This window comes from Pagrus major, chromosome 15, assembly GCF_040436345.1.
Source record: "Pagrus major chromosome 15, Pma_NU_1.0".
Lineage (NCBI taxonomy): Eukaryota > Metazoa > Chordata > Actinopteri > Spariformes > Sparidae > Pagrus > Pagrus major.
The window spans coordinates 11,363,679-11,384,887 of NC_133229.1; the positions used below are offsets into that span (position 1 = coordinate 11,363,679).

The following is a 21,209-nucleotide window of genomic DNA, read 5'->3' on the forward strand; positions in this document are numbered from 1 at the left end:
CATAGCCATGTCCAGCAGCTGTAATCCCAAGTGTTTTAGGAGTGACATCCACAGACTGCTGCTGGCTGCTGAAGCTGGTCAGAAGGCTGATGTCCAGGCCTACTCCTCAGGTCATCTGGGGCCCCAAAGCCTGAACCAGACTCAGCCTCACAGGGAGAAAATGTCATCTTTCTGGAGAACATCTCAGAGCCATGAAGAAACCCCAAACCCTCTGACACTCCAGCACACAAAAGCACTGACCTCTGTAAAGGAGAACGAAATGAAGGAGTCAAGCATGCCTTCAGCAGAGCCTGACGTCTCCAGGTCAAGACAAGATCAGGCTTCTGATGGAAAACAGAGGTTTTGCTCAAGCTACTCTGACCAGGAAGGCCTGAATAATAAAGGCCAGCTAAAGACGAAACATAGGTTTGGAAGACAAGTCATAGCCAAGCAAGACCTCTGGGCTGGGATAAATGTTGCTGAAATGCATGAGAGGAAACTACAAAAGGTGAGAATGGTCGCACAAACCATGAAATCACATATCTAGTTTTGTAATTGCACTTTTTTTTCATTTCAGGCTTTCTAACAGGTTCGTTTTTCATGAAATTGCAATTGTAAATTGCCCTCTCAACACTCTGGCAGAAGGTGCATGAAAAAAGACACGCACCGACTCTTACGCACATCTGAACTTGCTAACGCTGTGTGTGCGTGTGTGTTCCTGTCATCCTCAGGAGCTGAAGAAGCTGTCAGCGCAAAGTTGGCCCAGCAGAGACCGCCTTGTGGTGTTCAGTGACGTCTTTGATGATGTATGTGAAGGCTCGCCAGTATTTGGACGCATCCTGAGGGAAATTAAGGTTTTTCCATTTCCTCTGTACCCACTAGCACATTTTTAGCATGTGCCGTCAGTCGTATTAGAGCTAAGAGAGAGTGTAGTCCCTGGTGTAGCAAGCGGAAGTAGAGCAACGACTGGAACCTGGTCCTGATGCGCCAGGAAGCAGGTCAAGTCTCTTTTTTGCACACAATGGCTTTGCTCACACTGCTTTGTATATACGTGTTTGTGTATTTTGCACATAAACAAAACTGAAATTAGATCAAACTGATCATTGCTTGACATTTATTTATTATACAAGTAGACAGTGAGGTTATCATACAGCAGAAATCTTGGTATTTTTGACAACATTAAACTACAGCAGTGAGTTTGTTTGATTATTCTTTCATGAGGACACAAACACACTTTGTGCATGTAATTAATCTTTTTTTTTTTTTAATGTCACAGTAGCTTGGATTTGTTTTGTTTTTTGATAAGATTTTTCAAACACAAGATCTGTACAGTACTCTGTCATGTCCATGAGGTTGTGTTGATTAAAATAAAGCCATGTGACAAGCCCATGAGCGGTTTATTGAAGTACATGATAATGTTTACACATTCAGTAAAGTTTTCATTTAACATAAAAAAAACTTCCAAACTAGTGAAGTAATGTTTTATTTTTTTCTTCCAGACAGATTATGACTTGTACGTCAACCACCTGATGGCTTCCCAGTCATCTCTACCTGACACGGTAAAGCACACTGTCCATAATATACGTATTCATGATGTAAACAGGAAGAAGACCTGAGACATGAATGGGACATTCTGGCCTCCTGTCAAAAACATTGATTCTATTCTGTGGATTGATTGACAGCAAACTAACATATTGGCTTCATGTTTACTATGATAAATTATCAAACTTGGGCACAAAAAAAGTTTGTGGAAATTACTTTTCATACTTTGTAAGGTTGAAAGACTTCTACGAGAAGAAAAATAGTGCTTATACCTTACAAAATCTAACAAAACTGCACCTATAGTTTGGTCAAAAGCAAGTCTTGTCGGAGAGCCTTGTCAGTCATTTTTATACATACATATCCATTAGAAACTGAACTCAGGACTGCTGGCATTGGGATCTTTTTTCAATGGAAAGAGTATAACCTTATGTTAGAATATGTTTATGGGGCCCAGAGAGTTGCACATTACAGACATTTAAACTGCTCCACTTGAGAAGATTGAGCCTCAAAAAGTTTTGCAACAGTCAGAGGAGAAGAAGCTTTGCTCTTGAGCATCTTTTGCATTGGTGGCAAACCAGGCAAGTCTTTATATTTTTCTGTTGTTGTTGTTGTTGTGTCACAGAATACTTCATTCGTTCTTGGCAGTGGCAAAGTAAGGGAAATGGAGTTGGAGGATGCAGAAAAAGAGGTTTGCAGGCTGGAGGAGGCGGCGAGAAGAGCTATAGAGGAGAATAAACGGTACTTTGAGGATCTGAACAACAAAACAAAGCATACTTAAATTGTAAAGTCTTATTAATTTTAGCAACGCTGTTCTTTTTTTTAACCCCAGAGTACGAAATGAATTACAGAACGTTCCAGCAATCAAAGGCCCAGAGGACAGTTACATGAAGAGTGAGTCTTAAGACTTCATCTGTTGTATCTGATCACTGGTAAACCACATCCAAGCATTTGCTGTATATTACTCTGCAGGGCAACAGCACATGCTAACTTTTAAATCTGATGTGGAAAGACTGAACAAATAAGCACTTTGTCATGACAAGAGGCATAAGGAGACTTTTGTAGTTTCAGCGAGGCAGCTGCAGCCTTATAGAGCCTGCAGGAGTGTGTATGAACAAGTACAGATATATCACTCGGCACTACAGTGCATTCATGCTCGGCCTTTCTATGTTTGGACAGATATATCTCTGTCAGAGCTGCCGGACAGTGCCGTCGGCTGCTCTGACAGCATCCAGTTCAAGAGGCTTCAGGTGTTGAACACGTGGAGGGAGATCCGACAGCTGGAGGAGGAGATTGAGAAGAAGCTGGTGTCCACTGCTACAACCACGGCCACAGAAAGTAGAATCAAAGACCTAAAGGTGCCGCGAGATAAACTCACTCACACTTAGACTATGACTTTTACATAACATCAAACATCAGTTGTGCCTTTGTGAGATTAAAACAGGAAGAGTGGACGAGTGATTGCTGATAATGCGTTTTTTTCTGTTTGCTTGCAGTCAGAGATAATGAGACTGATAGCCTCAAATGACCGTCTGAAGACCACCAACAAGGCAAAGGAGTTAGACCTCTTTTCTACCATACCATCATTTTTAAAGCACTGCAAATTTTAAATGCATTTCCTGCTATGTGATAGTGGGTCTTGTTTTTTACTCTGTAATTTGTCCTCAAGGATCTGGAGAAGAAGATCAACATGGTGCTGAACAGAGAGAAAGCAAGCAAGGCCATAAGACGGTACATCTCATAATGCAAATACTGTATATGGGACACTTGACAAGGAGACTTGTGACTCCTTCTTAATCATGACTGCTTTCCTATGTTTGTTTTTTTTTGCCACTAGGATGTTGTGGGACGAAATACGCTGTCATCTGCAAACAGAGTGAACAACTTCATCAGCAAGTAAACCAAGGTATCATCTCATGAGATGGACGATTCAAATTCAGATGGTGGATGCTAGAAAAAGTGTGATTTGCAATAAGATAAAGGATTAAGTATTTAATTGAGTCTTTGAAAACCAGCAAGCAACTTATTCACGAGATTACCTTGTAGTTGTCATTGCCTTTCAGTTTAGTACATGTCAAAAATCTTTTTAACAGATATAACACTGTAGATCAGAGCATAAATCTACCACCAGCATCAGCAAGCAAACAATAACACAATGTAAAAAATACACCATTACATGTCCTGGATTCAGTTTTAACTACTAGTACAGACGTGTTAAAGGTTCAATGTGTAAGAATTTTCCACCTGTTGAATTCATAGTCCAAACACATGGAGGGCAGCTTATCACCTGCTGCTAATTGTAGCTTCTGTTAGCTAATAAGGTCAGTTAACAGTAATATCAATCTCATCAATCAATAGTATTTGTATAGTGCCAGTTCACAGTTTTAATTAGTAATATTAGCTGACTCTGCCTGGACTGGGACCTCAGAGCACGGAGGTTGGTGTTGGTGTTGTTTAAGGTACAAAGTGGCAGGGGGCTAGCTAATTAGCATGCTTACTTCAATAGATATCTCTGCAATACAGTACATGGATTACTTTTGACATAAAAATCTTAGTACATTTTTGAATGTTTTAAACTAAAATTCTTACATATTGCACCTTTAACAGTAACATGTACAGGAGAATTAAAAGAGGAAGTTCTCATTTTGCAGACTGGCCCTCTTATCTGTGTTTTTCTGTAATATATGCAGTATTTTATGATTAATATTGCTAGTGAGACATTTAAGCAGTATTTCAATGTTATAAATGTTTGAGGTAAAGCTAAAACTAGCTGCTTTGTCCACTGTTGGATGCATAAAAGACAGTCGTGTATTTTGTAAGTAATATCATAATCACATATTAACTGTTATTATAGTGGTATTACACAACATGTACTATATCTGTAAAATTAATGCAGTCGAATAAAAAGTACAATATCTGAAGTGTGGTGAGGTAGAAGAAAGAAGAAAAAAAGAAAAACTCAATCCTTTTTACAAAGTTTTATTTAATACTTAACATACGTAAATCCAGCTTTGAGTGATTGTATTTAATTAGTTTGTTCTGCTGTTTGCTGCATAACTACCGCCACTCTCAAGCCTTAAATTATAAAAGTGCCTCGGGTGCACATGTGGTGTTTCATTAAAGAGGACGTCAATTGACATTTCACATATGTTGGTTTAGTGGCCCAGGGCAGTCCAATTAGTATTTGTCAGTATGAACAACTTCTACCTTAAGGTTGAAATCACATAAGTTGTGATGTATGTACCCCCTGCAGCTACTTGAATGTTAATGAATTGAAAAGAGAAGTGTGTCAAGGCGGGGGAAAAAAACCTTTTTTTTCTGTACTGCTGTGCGTGAACGTGATATCACAGAAGATGAAGAGGATAACAAGCCCCCTGTATAAGGCATAGGAAGAAAAACAGCAACTGAATAACATAAGTCACAACTGGTGTCAGTAAAATAGACCTCTGTTGTTGGACTGGGTCACTATAGGACAAAAATATCGATGACCTAAGCATTTGGAGCATGTTACTGTTCAGACAGCAGAGGGCAGCAGAGACATGCCAAATGAATAAGATAATGTTCGGTTTGTCTCTGCTGAGGTGTCAGTCTGTGACCTTTATCAAAACAGTGAAGATGGTTTGAAGTTTGTGATGTCTTGATAAAGGCCACAGCCTTTGAAATGCCAGCATTAGATGTTCAGAGTGTTAAAGTGAATACAAAGAGGATTTTTCCCTCTGGGCTTGAGCCCAGAGGGAAAAATTCCATGTGACTTTTGAGTCATTAAAATCCAATTACAGCTGTGTGAATTAAACTGATGAAATTACTCATCTGACGTGTTCAAGAATCACAGAGAATGAGAGGATTAGAGGAATTGTAGACACCTTCTTTGGATTGATATGGGGATGACCTTTGCCCCCAACATGACAGGCTGCCTTGCTGTCTGCTACAACCTAATCACAGGTCAAAGTCTGCCTTCCTGCTGGCAGAGCCTGTAGGAGCAGAGTGTGTTTTTGTCCCTCACTCTCTTCACTCCTCTCACCTTGTTAACACCAACTCTCCTTCTGGGGAGCTTCCTCTGCTTGGATCGTTACCAGTTCAACACCATGCTGCTTCGGACTGTTGCCCTTCTCCTTCTCTGCGTGTCTGTGGGCATGTGTGCCACTTTAGGCCACTACCAGGCTGAAGCAGAGGAGGACGAGGCCCCTGCTGTTGCTGATGGTGCTGTGGAAGCTGCCTCTGTAGATGCAGCTGAAGAGGGTGGAGATGCTAAAGTGGCTGATTCACCTGCAGCTGAGGAACCTGCAGCTGATTCCCTCTTTGGTGACGATCTACCAGCTAAAATACCCGCAGTGGATGACCCAGCAGCTGACGACCGTCAGGTGGATGTCCCCGTGGCAGATGGTGCAACAGCCGAAGAGCCGGTGACAGACAGTGATAGGCCTGCTGGAGACGCCCCTGCTGTGGAAGCTGTTACTGGTGAAGCTGTCACCCACGATCAGCCTTCTGAAGAGGAGGAGAAGGAGGAGAATGAAATCAGACCAGTTCAGACAGACCAGTCCCCGGGCAGACCCTTGGCACGTGAAGATAACAGTTGGAGCCTCAACTCAATTAGAAGTGGTTTCCAGAGTGTGCACGGATACTTTGAGTCTCTGGTGGAGCTGGTGGGCGGGCAAGATGGTGTGTGTCAATACCGCTGCAGATACGGTAAGAGTGAATCTCTTGAATCAAAATAATGTTATAACTGAGGGCCATCAGTCTTTCAGTGTCCTCAGGGTTCTCGGGAGTTCAGTGTTAGCTAGATAAAAATGTGTTTGAGCTGTTTTCAGAAAGACAAACATTTTTATCAGTGTACCTGGTTTACAGTTAGCTTTTCAAATGATTATTATGTTGTCCACATCCAGTATTCCTCCTGCTTCTACAGTATTTATTTGCTTAGCACACTAAATCAATCCCTCTATTTTTTTCTGTCCCTATTTTGTGATCTAAGATAGTTCACTCAGCGCTCAGGCTGCTGATAATGAAAACACTCTGGTTATCAGTCTGAGAGGTGGATGTACTTACAGTTACACAATCAATACAGATGTTCTCAAACAGAAGTCACATCTTATCTCTGAAACGACACACACCAAGAACAGAGATATACTTTGGTTCCTTGACTAGGAGGGCATGATGACGTTAGTTTCTTGACACGCCTTCACTTTAGTTCAAGAATTAAATGCAAATTCTCCGGGAATTTTTTTTCAGGAGAACTTCCTCAACCCCGCCCCGGCTACCAGCCCTCAGCGCCCGACGGCTGCAGCTCCTCTCTGGTCGGATTCCAGGTGAATGCTGCTGTAGGTGGCCTGTTCATAACACCACAGCCCACAACTACATGGCTAAAGGAGAAGTTCACCACAAAATCAAAAATACATATTTTTCCTCTTACCTGTAGTGCTGTTTATCAATTTGGGTTGTTTTGGTGTGGGTTTTGGAGTCATCTGCCATTGCTTGAATGTATGAACATGATGGCACTCGATTTTGTGGTGCTCAAAGCAACAAAAACAAACCGGGTCATGATTTCTAACAAAGGGACATTGCTGAGTTTTTCAAATGTACATGTGTTTTGAGAACCAAAAGCTGGGTGCCATTGAGTTCCATTATATTCAAGAGAAGGCCGACACCTCTACGACTGATATCTTCAAAACTCACAACAAAATAATCTAGATGAATAAACAGCACTACAGGTGAGAAGAATATGCATTTTAAGTTTTGAGGTGAACTCTCCCCATACGCCCATACAGTAGAGCTAACAACAACCATAACAACTGGTCCTGTTTTAGTAAACTGTTCTAACATGTTCTTTCATTTGACAGCTCGACCTGGGGATCCCCGCTATGACGCAGTGCTGTAACCAGCTCGACGTGTGCTACGACACTTGTGGGACAAGCAAGTACGACTGTGACTCCAAGTTTCGCTTGTGTCTGCATGACATCTGCTCGGACCTTAATAAGAGTCTGGGCTTTGTGAACAAAGTACAAGGTGAGATATTTGTACATATTTGCTTCTCCCAGATGTGTACTGTGGAAACTGTGGTGTGAATATGACCACCAGAAACAACTCAATTATTTGTTACTCTGCCTCCCTCCTCTCTCTATTTCTGTCTCTTCTCATCAGCCTGTGAAACGATGGCCGACACTCTCTTCAACACAGTGTGGACTCTTGGTTGCAGGCCCTACATGAACAGCCAGAGGGCAGCGTGTGTCTGTGAGGGAGAGGAGAGGGATGAACTGTGACACACAACACTATGGACACCTGGGTGCTTTCACTGACAAACAACAGAGTCATGGACATTTCTACAGATTATACTGTATATTTATTTTTTCAAAGATGAGATACTTCACATGAGCCCTCTGAAGACTTTGAACCTGGGAGTTTAAAAACACATAAATGGGCAATGCAGGTTTAATTTAGAGGCAGGACTAACAGGTATCTGAATTTGACTTTCAGAATCTTCATTAATTGCTTATGCATGCTGTACTCTCCGAACTCCATTTCATTTTTGGCCATTTTTTAGGCCTCTATGACTCCATTACCATAAATTAGTTTGGTGACTCCAAACAAAGTGCCTGATGTGAAGGATATTGCAGTTGGATTAATTTCCTCTAGATAGAAAGACACAAGATAATCACTATGGTGCTCCACTTATCTGTTAATTCTGTTAATGTCATGTAAATGTAATGCATATTATAGCTACTACGATATTATTTGATGTAAGTTATTAGCCAGTTGTTTGTTATTTTTTGTGAGTAAGTGTACTACTGATTGCAGTTTAACCGACATGACTAATTCTAGATTAATTGTCAAAGCGATGAAGCGGATGCATATTTTCCAGGCACGGCACCCTGGTGTCTCTTTTCCACCTCGCTGGAATGTGTGACGTGTACCCCGCCATCGATTTCACTGAGCAAATGTATCATACTACATTTGTGGATGTTCCACGTGTATTTTTCAAATCAGTGATGTGGTGTGAAATATTCACCCCTTTCTATAAGTCCACTAAATCTTTAAGCTGTAATCAAGGCAGAGAAATGCCTCAAAGTGTGACCTAGAAAAGCATCAGTCATGCTGTAGTTGTTACAAATGAACTGTGGCCCCTCTGAATGATTTCTAATAGAAATGTCATTCACTTTAATGTCAGTGAATTGTGCTGCCGGGCAAAGTGGCAAAGACACAAACTGGGATGTATTAAGCAGAATCTGAGTGAGCTAGAGCTCTGTAACTGACACTGGAACTCACCGGAGTGAAGAAGAGAGGAGTGTATATATACATATACATACATATATATATATATGTGTGTGTATATATATATATGAATATGTACATATATATATATGTTTTGTCCATTTGCATGTATATGTGTACAACACAACAGACTGCTCTGTGTTTATCTGTTTGGTGTTTTAAATACCAAATAAACTGATACGGTCAGTTCATCTTTAATCTAAATGTTATTCTTTTTGTCATCCAGTCTCTCATGGCGTTTTCTGGCTTTTTGTGTTAATGGCAGTGGTGGAAAGTAACTAAATACATTTACTCAAATACTGTACTTATGTACAATTTTGGGGTACTTGTACTTTACTACTTTATATTCTACTCCACTATGATTCAGAGGCAAATATTGCACTTTATGCTCCACCTCATTTAATTGTTGATTTAAGTTACCAATTGCTTTGCAGATTTAAATCAGTAATACAAAATATAATTAAAAAATTAGGATGTAATATTATAGATTAAGATAAAACTTTATTGATCCCTGAGGGGAAAATCACAAGCTACCAAGAAGATAAACTATATATTAAAGTAGTTAGTAGCTGCAACATTAAAGCAACATCATGTGACGTTTTTACCTTAAAATAACAGCTTCAAAATCATGTTGATTGTACAGTGTCGTGTAATAGGGTGAATGGTGTCTCTGTCTCAGCCACTCTGCCCCCATCACCTCACATTGTTGTGACGCAATGAGTTTTGTTTGTAGTTAGCACCTACATTACGTCTGACAGATTGTTACAGACCTGTGATTTGTATTTACCACAGTGGTGTTGCACTCAGAAACTGTGGGGGGCGCCAAATCACAAAAAAATGCCAGTTTCTACATAATGTTGCTTTAACATGATGAACAAATTAATGCATCAGTAATTGTCATCCAATGATATACATTATTCTGAAATATTCCATTTTGCATGATGAGAATTTTTACTTTAGGTAGTTTAAGTATATTTTGATGCTAGTACTTAAATCAGAGCTGACCAAGACTTAGTTTTGGGGCTGATGCTGATATAAAGTGAAAAACTACAATATCAATATATTGGCCGAAATACACACACTTTTTGCAATCATCCCTAAAATGTGGTTGTCAAACACAGATATTTAATGGAGGCAGGATATAATACAGTTAAACAATAAACTTTATTGACCAAACTTGACATCAATGCACTGAAATAGTAAAATTAACTGGAAATGTAATAATTATTATTAACCCCAAACAATTTTTTCTGCATTATAATCTCTAAAAAAGCTCCGTATCTGTGCATATTGGATAACATATACACAAAAACCGATATATCTTTGATAGGCCAACATACCAAATTATATATCCGTCAGTCTCTGATATAAATGCACTACTTTTACTTGTTACAGAGTAATTCTACACGGTTGCATTGCTGCTTTTGCTGAAGTACAGGATCTGAGTACTTCTTCCACCTCTGGCATATGGATTTATTTGAGCATCATGGCTCAGGCAGGATGAAGATGGGGCCTCCACTCAGTGTGTGCTGCTCCTGAGGTTCGCCGGTCCGTACCTCTCGGCGGACACGCCCTTGACAATGCTGAGCACAGCGGGAGTCTCCTGCACCACATACCAACACCTTGCAGTGGAGGAACACTTGCTGTGAACGGAGGAGACAAGCTAATTTTTAGCAGAGATGGAGTGGTACATCATCACAGAGAAAGCTAATTCTGTAAAGGCAGTCCTTATAGTATAGTGTTACATAGACATAAGCCCACACACACTTGCCAGCTGGCTCCCAGCATGCCTCTCTTACTCACTCGGTTGTCCTTGCCGGTGAACTTGAAGACAGGGACCTGGTAGTGCTTAGAGAGCTGGTCCTTCGATGAGTACTGTGTCACGGTTTCATCAGAGATACACCTGAAGAGGAAGCCAAAGAGGGAAAACGGAGTCATGCATGCAAGTAATGTCTTAACACAGTGCTCAGTGATCCATTTATAGTTCTAACAAGCCTCTTCATCAAGGTTAGCTGCCCTGAAGCCCTGAAACACTGTTGTATGTTTAATAGGAAATCGTCAGAATAGGTAATAGCCCTGCTCTGATGGTGTCCCCGGGAGGAAATCTCACTCTGGGTTCAGAGGAGAAGTGGTCGGCCAAAAGTGAGTCTTCCCCAGATAATAAGGCTCATCTGTGTTTTCGATTTTTGTGCTCACAATATTTGTTTTCCTTCCACATAAAGCAGAGTCTGACATTTCCTTGAAAGAGTGGAGATTTCCTGTCCTTTAACTTTCAAGCAGCTGATGCAAGAGCTCTGTGGAAACACAGCAGCTGGGTCTGATCCTGTTGACATTTATTATACGGACTGTTCTTGTTGTGGGACCAAATGCGGTTCAGGTGTATTAATATTAACAAGACAGCATTCTGCAAATTTAATTGTGTGCATGAACAAGACACTTTAAAGGGTCAGTTCACCCAAACTACAACAAAAGCCTTTTCTTACTTCTAGTAGTATCTACCCATGCATATACAGTACCGTGCAGTTCTGTTTTTATTTGCCCAGGTTTTTTTCAATATCTGTCACTGAGATTTCTGCCTCTTCCCCAACACAATGGAGGCGAATGGGATTTCATCTGTGGAGCTCACAGCTTGGATAAATGACATTTTAAAAATTTATTAGCCACATATGTCTCCAGAAATCATCCTCACAGACTATGTTGGCATCTGAAATCCAGAGAGCTCACTGTCAAAGGTTTTTATTGAAACGTCTTTCTTATAAATAAACAGCGCCTATGAAAACTGATGACAGTCTGTTCTGTGAAGAGCTCAGTAACAGGGACGCTGATTCTGGATAAACACATTGCTGCAGAATGAAACTGTCAGTGCTGTGAGTACCACAAATAAACTTCCAGCCATAACCACTGAACTGGGGTGAAAGAGACAGATATCTTACATAAAATCAAATCTATTTTGCATTGCTACAAACCACTCGAGGTATGTGACAAAGATCTTGACTGATGATTTGTGTTTCAGTGAATCTGGATTCTGAAGTCTTTGGTGCTGAGTGGTCATTGCTATACCACTCTACCATCTTTGTACCGATGGGTTTTTCTGTTGATATCATGTAGACTTTCTGTAAATAACACTTTTTCTTTTTGGTCAACTACAGTGGGTGCTTAGTATAACCAAACATACTGTAGGTACTACAACATACATTTCTCTCTGTGTGTGCCTGGCAACTGCAGATGTAAAAGTTATCATGAACTAGGCACAGTATTGGAAGAAGTATTTAGATCCGCAAAAGACGTACTAATGCACTGTAAAAAATACTTTGTTACAAGTAAAAGTCTTGCATCTACGTCAGGAAAAGTACAAAAATATTGGGGGGAAAAAGTACTTTAAGTATCTTAAGTTTTAAAAAAGTACTTGTTAGGCAGCAAATTGTAATGCTTCTATATGATGTATCATATTGTCTACCTCAACCAAGGAGGTTATGTTTTCATCTATGTGTTAGATGGTTTGTGTGGTTGGTTGGTTGGTTGGTTGGTTGGTTGCATTAGGTGTGTGATCATGCAGCACAAGACGTGACATTAAAAAAGTCACTTCCACACCACTCACCCATCTTTTATGAGGTAATACTTGAGTGCCTGGTCAGCTTTGGGCCCCGGCGTGGCGAAGCAGCTCTCCACCAGTGCCGAGAGGCTCTCCACTCTCTCCTTTGGCTCCACCCCAAAGAACAGGGAGTCGTGCAGGCGGAGCTGGGGCGGGCTGCGGTACGGCTCTGAGAACTCTGCGTTCTTGAAGAGCTCCAGGGAGAAGGAGAAGTCTCCCTCACTGTGGCCTGCCAGCACCTGGTCTGAGCTGCGCAGACTTGCCTGGTATTCGTCTGACACCTGATATTCCCTGGGGAACTCACAGGTGACACGGACCACTAACTTGTTGGTGCGGACTATCAGGTCCCCGCTGCTGCCTGGGCTGCTCCTAGGAAGGCCTGTCACCAGGTTGGTGCCCACAATCTTGTCATCTGTCACCTGGGGGTCAACATTCAGTTCACTGTGCTTTAACGGTCACACAAGCCACTCTGTAATGTAGTGATTCGATAATGAAACATTTCTCCAAGCCCTAACCGTAGCGACTTAACCTCGAGCACATTCAGTCTAAAAATCTCAACCTCTGACCTCCACCACTGTACCGCAGGTCTTGAGGCTGAAGCTGAGGTTGATGTGTGTGCCATTGGAGACACCTCGACAAGACGAGTTGGACAGGGAGAGCTCCAATCCTCCTACAAGGTCCTTCGGAACTGACACGATAATTAAGCTGGGATCACACTGGACTGGCACTGCAGGAAAGAGAGACAAAGCTGTAAGACCTATTTTTTGGGACACAAATCATGAAACAGTGCATGGATTCAACAACAAAGAGCAGCAAAGAATCATCCCACAGTCATGTGATTAAATGAATACATGCCACACAATCTGTTTGTTGGCGAAAATCAGAGAAACCAAGACAATGCGGCACTAGAGGAAGATCTGGATTGTATTTTGTACATTTCTGACTTTGGTAACTCCCAGGGGTAGTATCAGTACTAAAACGATTGATTGATGATTTTAGTAATTTTTCTTTAACTGTTCTCACTTCAAGCAAACATGCCAACTTTCACTGGCTCCACCTCCCTCCATGTGATGGTTTGCTGTTCTTTTCTGTTTCACATGATTGTAATTTGAAAAGAGCAGGATGTTATTACACTGGTTATGTGATGATGAGGAAACTAATTGGCACATTTTTGATAATGATAACTCCTAAAGCAATTATTAAAGCAAATTTAATAATATTTACTCATTCCAGCTTCCCCTTGTTATTTTTGTTTTATGTGATAATATAAGACACCACCTTGGATTATGGGTAAATTGGTCATTTTTTAAATATTTTCTGAAAATGTTAGACTAATTCATTAATTCATCATTGAGAAAGTAATCAGCATAAATTACATGATAATGAAAATAATCAGCGTATTTTTTTATTAATGCAAGCATGCATTTCTATGTCAGCTTGCCTTGCTGTCTGATTAATTCATTTCAAAATCTTTCAAAATCCTTTTCACGCACTAACACACACTGGTACACACCCTCACATGTGTGGTTATCCTCTCCCAGCTCCAGCCCTCTGGGACAGTTGCATTGATAGGAGTCCAGCAGCGACAAGCAGTCGTGGCTGCAGCCTCCATTGTGAACATGGCAGCCTGCCATCTCTGCATGGGACCACACGGTGAAAAGGACAAGATGAAGCCCACCCTGTGGTACCGTGGTTTAATTAAATCTTCACAACATTGACTGGATTGTCATATAAATATCAGAACACGGGTGTACTTGTGCAGTTGTGTCCATCCTTGTCCAGCACACGGCCCCGCCCGCACTCACAGCGACTGGAGCCTTTGGTGTTCACACACACCTCTGCACAGCCGCCATTGTTCTTCTCACATTCATTAACATCTGAAGATAGGACACACACCACACCTGGGTCAGATATTATTATCAGATCAGTTTTGTTTTAATCGACTCCGTACCATGAGATGGGTGGAGTTTATCACCCCAAGGCAGTTCTCTCAGAGCTCCAGAGAGGATGATGATAAATCCACTTTAAAGGACTTTAAAACTGCATTTTTAATACTGAGAGGACTGATAAAGAAATAATGAGAGCTATAATAAAAAGAGGGACAAAAGTGAGAGTGTGAGGAGAGAGAGTGAGCAAGGATGAAGAAGTCGTTTATAAGACAGGGAACGCCAGACTTGGTTGATGGGTGAATAATGAGATAATGGCACTTCTCAGGCTAAGTTCCCGAGGTTCCCACAGCGTGCCTTGTCACCCATCATTAGGTGTACCCTCAGTGTACCACACACACACACCCACACACTCAAACTTTCACCTTGAGGAGAGTCGGCAAATACAAAAGCCTTCAATCTCTCTGTCACTAGCTGCTTCCTTGATCAGGCTTTGCGCTCATCCTTCCTATTTTGTGATCTATCTTATCATTGAGAGTATGTAAACACATCCTGTTTACAGTTCAGGAAAAGGTCACAGAAACTAGATAGGATGGCTGGAAAAGCAGTCATAGAACTGCGGTAGATCTACAGTACACTAGAGCTGTGTGTTTTGTGGGGATTGTGAAGTATCATATTTGATTAATATATATATATATATATATATACATATATGATTAAGTGTGTGTAAAAAATGGTTAGCAAGCCAGCAGAGAAGTTGAACAGCTGGCAACAATTTGACAAATATTTGAAACAGTTAGCTGAAAGTAATGAATAAATGATTGAAATAGCTAAACATGAGTGATTAAAAATAGAAATAGCTAATGTAACACATAAATGGTTCAAATGGCGAGCTAAAAGTAACAGGTAAACTTTTGACAGTTAGCATAAAGTAGTAGTTAGCCAAAAGTGATGGATACGTGTAAACTGCTAAAGAAAAAGAGTTAGCTTAAAGTAGGCTAAACGGTCTAAAGAGATTGCTGAAAGTCTCAGCAGTTTAAATTACACAAAAGTAATGAATAAACTGTTAAAATAGTAAAGTAAATGTAATGGGAGGCATAAATGTTGCCAGGTTTAAATGTCAAGACAATGGACCATATTCACGCAGCGGCCATTTTCTTCTGACATCACACTCACCAACTGTTTTCATTTCACCTCTTCTTGATTGAGCAGCAGCTGAATAGATGATGGGAAGTGAAAATGTGGAGGGACCTCAGGCCATATTTCAAAGTAAAACAACATATTCAATAACCCATTCAGCACTTTTGTCAGTTTTCCTACATTTATAGGACTTTTGAACCTCATTTGAGCTTCCCACTCAGAGCGAGATGTCAAAGCAAAATGGCCGCCGTGTGAATATGGTCTATGGATGGAGCAAATGGAGTTTGAGATGCAGTTGAAAGCTCCAGAAAAGGATTGCTGATAGCCAGATGATAAACTGCATTTCATCGTTGGTCTGGTACTTGTTCTACAACAATAAAGTTACATTTAATCAAATCTAAGTGGGTCTTCAGTCAAAATCCTTTTTTATCAAACTATTGTTTGGGTTAAACACTTAGGCTTACCCTCCTCATTATGACTGAATGCAGACAAAAACTTACATAATACAAAATTAATTTTGAAATGGAAATCTCAAGATGAATCACTTGATCCCATTATCATATTCTGAAGATCCCATTAAGTCAACCAAACATGCATATTTGAGTAGCCTAAAGACAGCTTATTCAGAATTAAGAATGTCAAAACAATGAGTGAACATACTGCAAATCCAGGCTGTCTGACTCTCATATTCTCTTGTTATTCACTGTCTGTTGCTCAACCTATCTGTCCCCTCTCTTCCTCCCTCTCTGCCTGTCTCACCCAGGCATGTTTGTCCGTCTGGTCCCAGGACAGTTCCCGGTGCACAGCGACAGTCAGACTCAGGACAGCTGGGACCTGTGCAGTCCACCTCATCACATATATCATAGAAATCTGCAACACACACACACACACAAACATATGAACACAACAATAGAGAAGAGACAGAGAAAGAAGTGATAGGACAAACAGATGGACTTCATAGACAAGCTCACTCACGGCCACAGTAAACGTGGAAGCAGACTGAAGGTCTTGGCAGGCGGTAGACAAAGTATCCTCCGCCACAGGCCTTCACATCCACACTGGCGTTCCACTGACAGCAGTTGTCATTGAAGCTGGCACAGACAGGCAGGGTGACGATGCCTTCGTGGGGCTGAGGGTGGCTGCCGTTGAGCCAGATGGGAGCGTGGGTGCCACAGTGATTCTCAGAGATGCAGAAGGTGGGCATGGCATCTCCAGCCATGCCAGTGAAGCGGTACCATTCTCCAGACACGTGGCTGTCACACAGGGGCACGCCAGATGTCTGCTTGACGTGGAAGTCTGTGTTCCTCCAGGGTTCATTCAGGCTGATGTAGGCAGAGCAGGGGTCCAGGGCTGAGGCAAAGATGAACAAGAAGATGAGCCAGAGAAGGAGTCGAAGCTAAACAATGTATAGAGTCTAAAAAGGCTCCACATTGCTATGTTTATCTCAAAACCAGCCGTTACTTTTCAGTTTACAACTGTAGGCCACATTCAGAACATATGATAGAGTTACCAAACATGATGCCTTGATAAAAGTTAAAGGATAAGTTCACCCAGAAATGAAAATTCAGCCATTATCGACACAATGCCAATAAAAAATCTAGTGTTTTATAGTCCACAAAAAATTCTGGAGCTTCAAAGTGGCAAAACAGGGATGCAATATGAAGTAGCTGTGGACTTGGGATGTGGACTGGCTATTTTACTTAATACTGTAAGATTATGCTGCTGCTCGCACTTTTTCTATAGGAGTATCATACTGTGGTATTGCTATTTTTACTGATCAGATCTCCCCATAATACTCCTTCATTATGAAAAGGTCAGTTCACCCAATTATGAAAAGAAACTTCATCTTCTCACTTTATCTTTCATCATTCCGGGTTTTGAAATCTCTTCCTCCACATCGGTATGACAAAGGTTTCTGGTGCGCTCAGAGAATAAAAATAAGATTGAAAGAGTAAATTAAAATCACCACAACGACCCCAATTTGAGACTGATCGGGGATCGTTGTTGCATGTCTCCTGAGCTCAATACATTGGGGCTATTTTCTTAGTAGGAGGTCATTTCAATAACAGCAGTTGTTTCAAAAACCACATATCTGCATGATGGTGAAGTGTCCTCTCAGCGTTGCTGTTAATTCAAGGTAATGACAAGGCTTTGGCTTTCAGTTTAGGTGTTTCATGTTGTATTTTGTGCTACATCATGTCTCATGCTCTGTTTTACACTTCCTGTTTTTGTGTCTTTTCCCACCTTTTTTGACTCCCCTAATTAGTTTAACCCGTCTCCCCTCTCTCGTGTATTTAACACTCTGTTTTTCCATCACCCTTTGTCACTTTCTCTGTGTTTTTTACATTTGTTCCCCAATCCTGCTTATGTTCCTTTTGTTTTTGCTCTTTGAGTCTTGCTTTTAGTTGGCTGCTCTGTCATTGTCTCCCTTTTTTTTTTTTTTTTTAATCCAGCTCTGTCAATAAAGCTTGTTTTTGTTACTTCCACCTGCCTGCTTGGAGTTTTGCACTTTTTTTAACACCATTAGTTACTTTGGGAAAGGTTCCAGTTTCTGCTCAGTTCATAGACAAGCACTATATCTCTCACCCCCTCCAGGTACTGTAACATCTACACTGGCCACTTGAGCAAACTTGTTACCATGAAGCAAACCTTTTGACAAGATAAACTGCAACACAGAGTCAATTCTAATTTAACTACAATCCGACAAGCCATCCACCAGGAACCCCTTTATCCAACAAGTTCTGTCAACGGTGACTCTTTTCACTACAGCCAGCTCTGCAGAATCAAGAGAACAACTGAATGAGCGGAGTAAACAAAGTGCAGCAAAACAATCAATAGTCTCTCCCTCTCTTCATGCCCTCTCAACGGTGTAATTAAGAGGTAAATGTAAAACAAAAGGAAAAGAAGGAGACGTGAGGGATGATGGGATTGGTCAAAGCTGGCACCGGTGTTAATCACTGACAATCAGCAGGGATGAAGACACGGCAGGAGGCTGATCAACCCGACAGTAAAGCTTCTTCAGTGACAGGCCAGAGCCAGGACACATGACAGCATGACAACGACCACAATAACACTTTACTGGGGCAGTAACCACCGATATAACCAAACTCTAGGCTTTCCATTTAGTTGGATTGCTCTACATAAAATATCCACTTTTATGTTTTCCCGGATCATGAACGAAAAGTGCTTTCTGTGTGACACACAAGGTCATATCTGCTTTCACAAGTAAACACATGAACATGTACTCCAAAGAAAAATTAAACTGGCTGCACTTTGGCCTCCTGGAAGCTATGAAATAATATTTGTGTGGACTTTGTGTGGATATCTTAATCATAAATGATGTCACCACACACATAATTTCCCCCCTCCAGCCACTACTCTATGTTCTCACTACCTGCTGCTCCAATAACAGCAGAAGGATCAGTCCGCAGCCTGGATCCACTGACAGCATAAACGACCGGTTTTGGAGACGTACGACTGACCAGCTGTGTTCCAGCACAGAAGGGGCAAAGGACATCGCTGACTCATGCGGGTGTATGGTAATGGGGGCGTTAAATCTTACAGATGGGGCTTGAATAACTTAATATGGCTATTAAGGGAATGTGGAGCCGCGCCTGACCAGTCAGACTCCAGCCACTTCATCTGGACAGATGAAGATGAAAGCCACAGTAAACGGTGTCCAACCTCATTGTTCTTTCATAATATGTAGTTTATGTTAAAAGAGAAAGCTGGCGATAGTCCATATTTGCTCAAGGTGTAGAGATCGTTTGGGGGAGAAACTATTAAAAACACATCCATGAGCCGCACTGTTTCACTGGATGACAAGTTCCTTTTTTCGAATAGAAACACAATTATTAATTTAATTAATTACATTATTGTGAAGCAATCACACATACACCAACCTGCTGCTGAAAAAACACAATATAGCCACAAATGTGTGTTAATCCACCGCTGAAAATAGTCCCAAAGAAATGTACTATTTACCCTGGTTTGAGGAACATGTGCTGAAAGTTACAGTGCCCAGCTGTTTGGGGAAAATACTCTGCCTTTAACAAATATAAATAGATAAAGAAAGGATATTTGTGACTCGTTTTTAAGATTTACATCTTCAGTAGAAACAGACTTGGGACTAAGTACAACAAATAGATCAGGGAAGTCAGAGATAATGGATTCAGATGTAGTTGGTTTTGGTCTTGTTGACAATGAGAAAAACACTGAATACTCTTTAATTTATTGTAAAATGGAGACACATCAGACACAAACTCTTTGCTGGTCTTAATATAAAAGATACTTCCTCATTTTGGGGGAAAACATAAAAAATGTTACACTCACCCACACCTGCAACCGCAAGAACCTCCTGCAGCAGACTGACAATCACCAAAAACATCATGATGTGTTTTCTCCGTGTTGGATAACTGATAGTCCAAGCTCAGGCCAGAGTTTAAATGAGTGTGTAGCTCTTCTGGTTCACCCGTAGGGTAAGCCTGTCTTTAATAGTCGCGTCTTATCTGTCATATTGTCATGTCCTCACCTTGACCCCTTGACCCTCAGCTCCCCAAGTCCAGTGACAGGACCATCCTCCTATTGTTTCAGACTGGACAGTCTTCACACTCTCCATCCTCTCACACACAACCTTAAAGGAGACCTGTTGTGCTTTTTTGTTTTGTTTTCATTTCCTTCAGTGTTTTATATAAGTTTTGTGCACATAAAAGGTCTTGAAGGTTTAAAAGTAGTCCCGCCTTTAATTCTGTGACTTCTTGACATCACACTGTCACCATGTCACACATTCGCATAACTTCCTGCTGTATTCACAGTAGAAGTGACTCTAACTGGGAGCTGAAAACACGACAGAGCCGACTGGAGACATGGTGAGCAGTGCTGGCTCGGGCATGTGTGAGCTGCCCAATCAGAGCAGACTGGGTGTTCAGGAGGGGGGCCCTTAAAGAGACAGGAGCTAAAACAGAGCGTTACAGACTGAGGAGGAATACAGAGCTGCAGCACTGGACGGTGTGAGAAGACTGTTTTTTGAGAATTTAAGCAAATAAAGCTGTTCTAGTAGTAACCCAAAGTAAAATTATACACCTGAAAATTAGCATAATATGCATCCTTTAAACTTCCCCAAACATCTTCTTTTTTGTTGCCATCACTCTGTGAAAAAGTGTGATTTTGGCTTTCGATAATGTTACATGTATTAGATATTTTCTTCTTCCTCCTTCCTGATTTAACGGGCGTGTAAAAACGAGCAATGATCTAATCTGCAGCAGTATTAAACCCATCTGATTAATCTGTCATGCTGAAGCAGCTTTAACTTGGAGGCGACGGCGAGGTTTGCTCACTCAGGATTTACGGCAGCCCCTTGCTGAGGGGCCGTGCCAGGAGAGTGAGTATGTTCTCATCTAGCTCATTACCTGACTACTAGTACAAGCCAGAAAATGTCTAAAGCTCGGCTCTTTCCATTTCAAAACCACTCTAACTAACCTGACGCTTGCAGTTTTTGTTTCTTATATGTAATTAAATGAGTGGAGACATTAATCCAGGAGGCTGTTAGGAGAAATGAGGTGGAACATGCCGCTCTACTTTTGTGATTGCTCTTGGAAATAAGAACCTGTTAAGCCTCCTGGAGGAATTTCTCTCTGGCACAAGCAGATTCAACCAATAGGAAAGTCGTATAGTGTATATAGTCTCTTATCTTTTGGGAGAAGTTTGATTTTTAATGACAGTGGCCATGTAGTTTTGTAATTGCGTTCGCTTTTATTGCTGTGAAATGCGCTGCAACACCAGGTTAAAAGATTCTGGTTGGTTTAAAGGGT

General features: G+C 41.2%; 3 protein-coding genes across 4 annotated transcripts; 2 read left to right on the forward strand and 1 right to left on the reverse strand.

Moving 5' to 3' along the window:
* Positions 1-7: 7 nt before the first annotated feature.
* LOC141009715 (uncharacterized protein C6orf118-like) lies at positions 8-3,535 on the forward strand. Its single transcript, XM_073482406.1, has 9 exons — positions 8-487; positions 711-833; positions 1,479-1,550; positions 2,144-2,259; positions 2,351-2,412; positions 2,698-2,876; positions 3,015-3,068; positions 3,188-3,249; positions 3,356-3,535. Exons 1-9 carry the CDS (start codon positions 8-10, stop codon positions 3,396-3,398), a joined length of 1,191 nt encoding a protein of 396 aa, XP_073338507.1. The 3' UTR covers positions 3,399-3,535.
* A 1,977-nt stretch (positions 3,536-5,512) lies between these two features.
* pla2g12b (phospholipase A2, group XIIB) lies at positions 5,513-8,979 on the forward strand. 2 transcript variants are annotated; one of them, XM_073482338.1, is made up of 4 exons: positions 5,513-6,204; positions 6,745-6,833; positions 7,353-7,518; positions 7,654-8,979. In XM_073482338.1, the coding sequence occupies exons 1-4, from the start codon at positions 5,604-5,606 to the stop codon at positions 7,770-7,772; spliced, it is 975 nt and encodes a 324-aa protein (XP_073338439.1). In that variant the 5' UTR covers positions 5,513-5,603; the 3' UTR covers positions 7,773-8,979. The 2 variants fall into 2 exon arrangements, with proteins under 2 accessions (XP_073338439.1, XP_073338440.1); XM_073482339.1 differs by having other exon boundaries at positions 6,745-6,821.
* Positions 8,980-9,926: 947 nt separating this feature from the next.
* oit3 (oncoprotein induced transcript 3) lies at positions 9,927-19,860 on the reverse strand. Its single transcript, XM_073481749.1, has 9 exons — positions 19,732-19,860; positions 16,375-16,749; positions 16,159-16,269; positions 14,128-14,250; positions 13,887-14,009; positions 12,940-13,100; positions 12,380-12,792; positions 10,585-10,684; positions 9,927-10,424 (listed from the first exon to the last, which is right to left on the reverse strand). The coding sequence occupies exons 1-9, from the start codon at positions 19,787-19,789 to the stop codon at positions 10,266-10,268; spliced, it is 1,623 nt and encodes a 540-aa protein (XP_073337850.1). The 5' UTR covers positions 19,790-19,860; the 3' UTR covers positions 9,927-10,265.
* Positions 19,861-21,209: the final 1,349 nt, after the last annotated feature.

Bases quoted from the DNA above. Each gene is read 5' to 3' on its own strand.
- LOC141009715 (XM_073482406.1), top strand. From the start codon at position 8: ATGTCCAGCAGCTGTAATCCCAAGTGTTTTAGGAGTGACATCCACAGA. The intron at 2,260-2,350 runs GTACTTTGAGGA...TTTTAACCCCAG, and splicing joins GCTATAGAGGAGAATAAACG to AGTACGAAATGAATTACAGA. The intron at 2,877-3,014 runs GTGCCGCGAGAT...GTTTGCTTGCAG, and splicing joins GTAGAATCAAAGACCTAAAG to TCAGAGATAATGAGACTGAT.
- oit3 (XM_073481749.1), bottom strand. From the start codon at position 19,789: ATGATGTTTTTGGTGATTGTCAGTCTGCTGCAGGAGGTTCTTGCGGTT. The intron at 14,010-14,127 runs GTACACCCGTGT...GGTCCCATGCAG, and splicing joins GGATGGACACAACTGCACAA to AGATGGCAGGCTGCCATGTT. The intron at 10,685-12,379 runs GTGAGTGGTGTG...CTTCCTCTTCAG, and splicing joins TATTACCTCATAAAAGATGG to GTGTATCTCTGATGAAACCG.
- pla2g12b (XM_073482338.1), top strand. From the start codon at position 5,604: ATGCTGCTTCGGACTGTTGCCCTTCTCCTTCTCTGCGTGTCTGTGGGC. The intron at 6,205-6,744 runs GTAAGAGTGAAT...ATTTTTTTTCAG, and splicing joins TCAATACCGCTGCAGATACG to GAGAACTTCCTCAACCCCGC. The intron at 7,519-7,653 runs GTGAGATATTTG...TCTTCTCATCAG, and splicing joins CTTTGTGAACAAAGTACAAG to CCTGTGAAACGATGGCCGAC.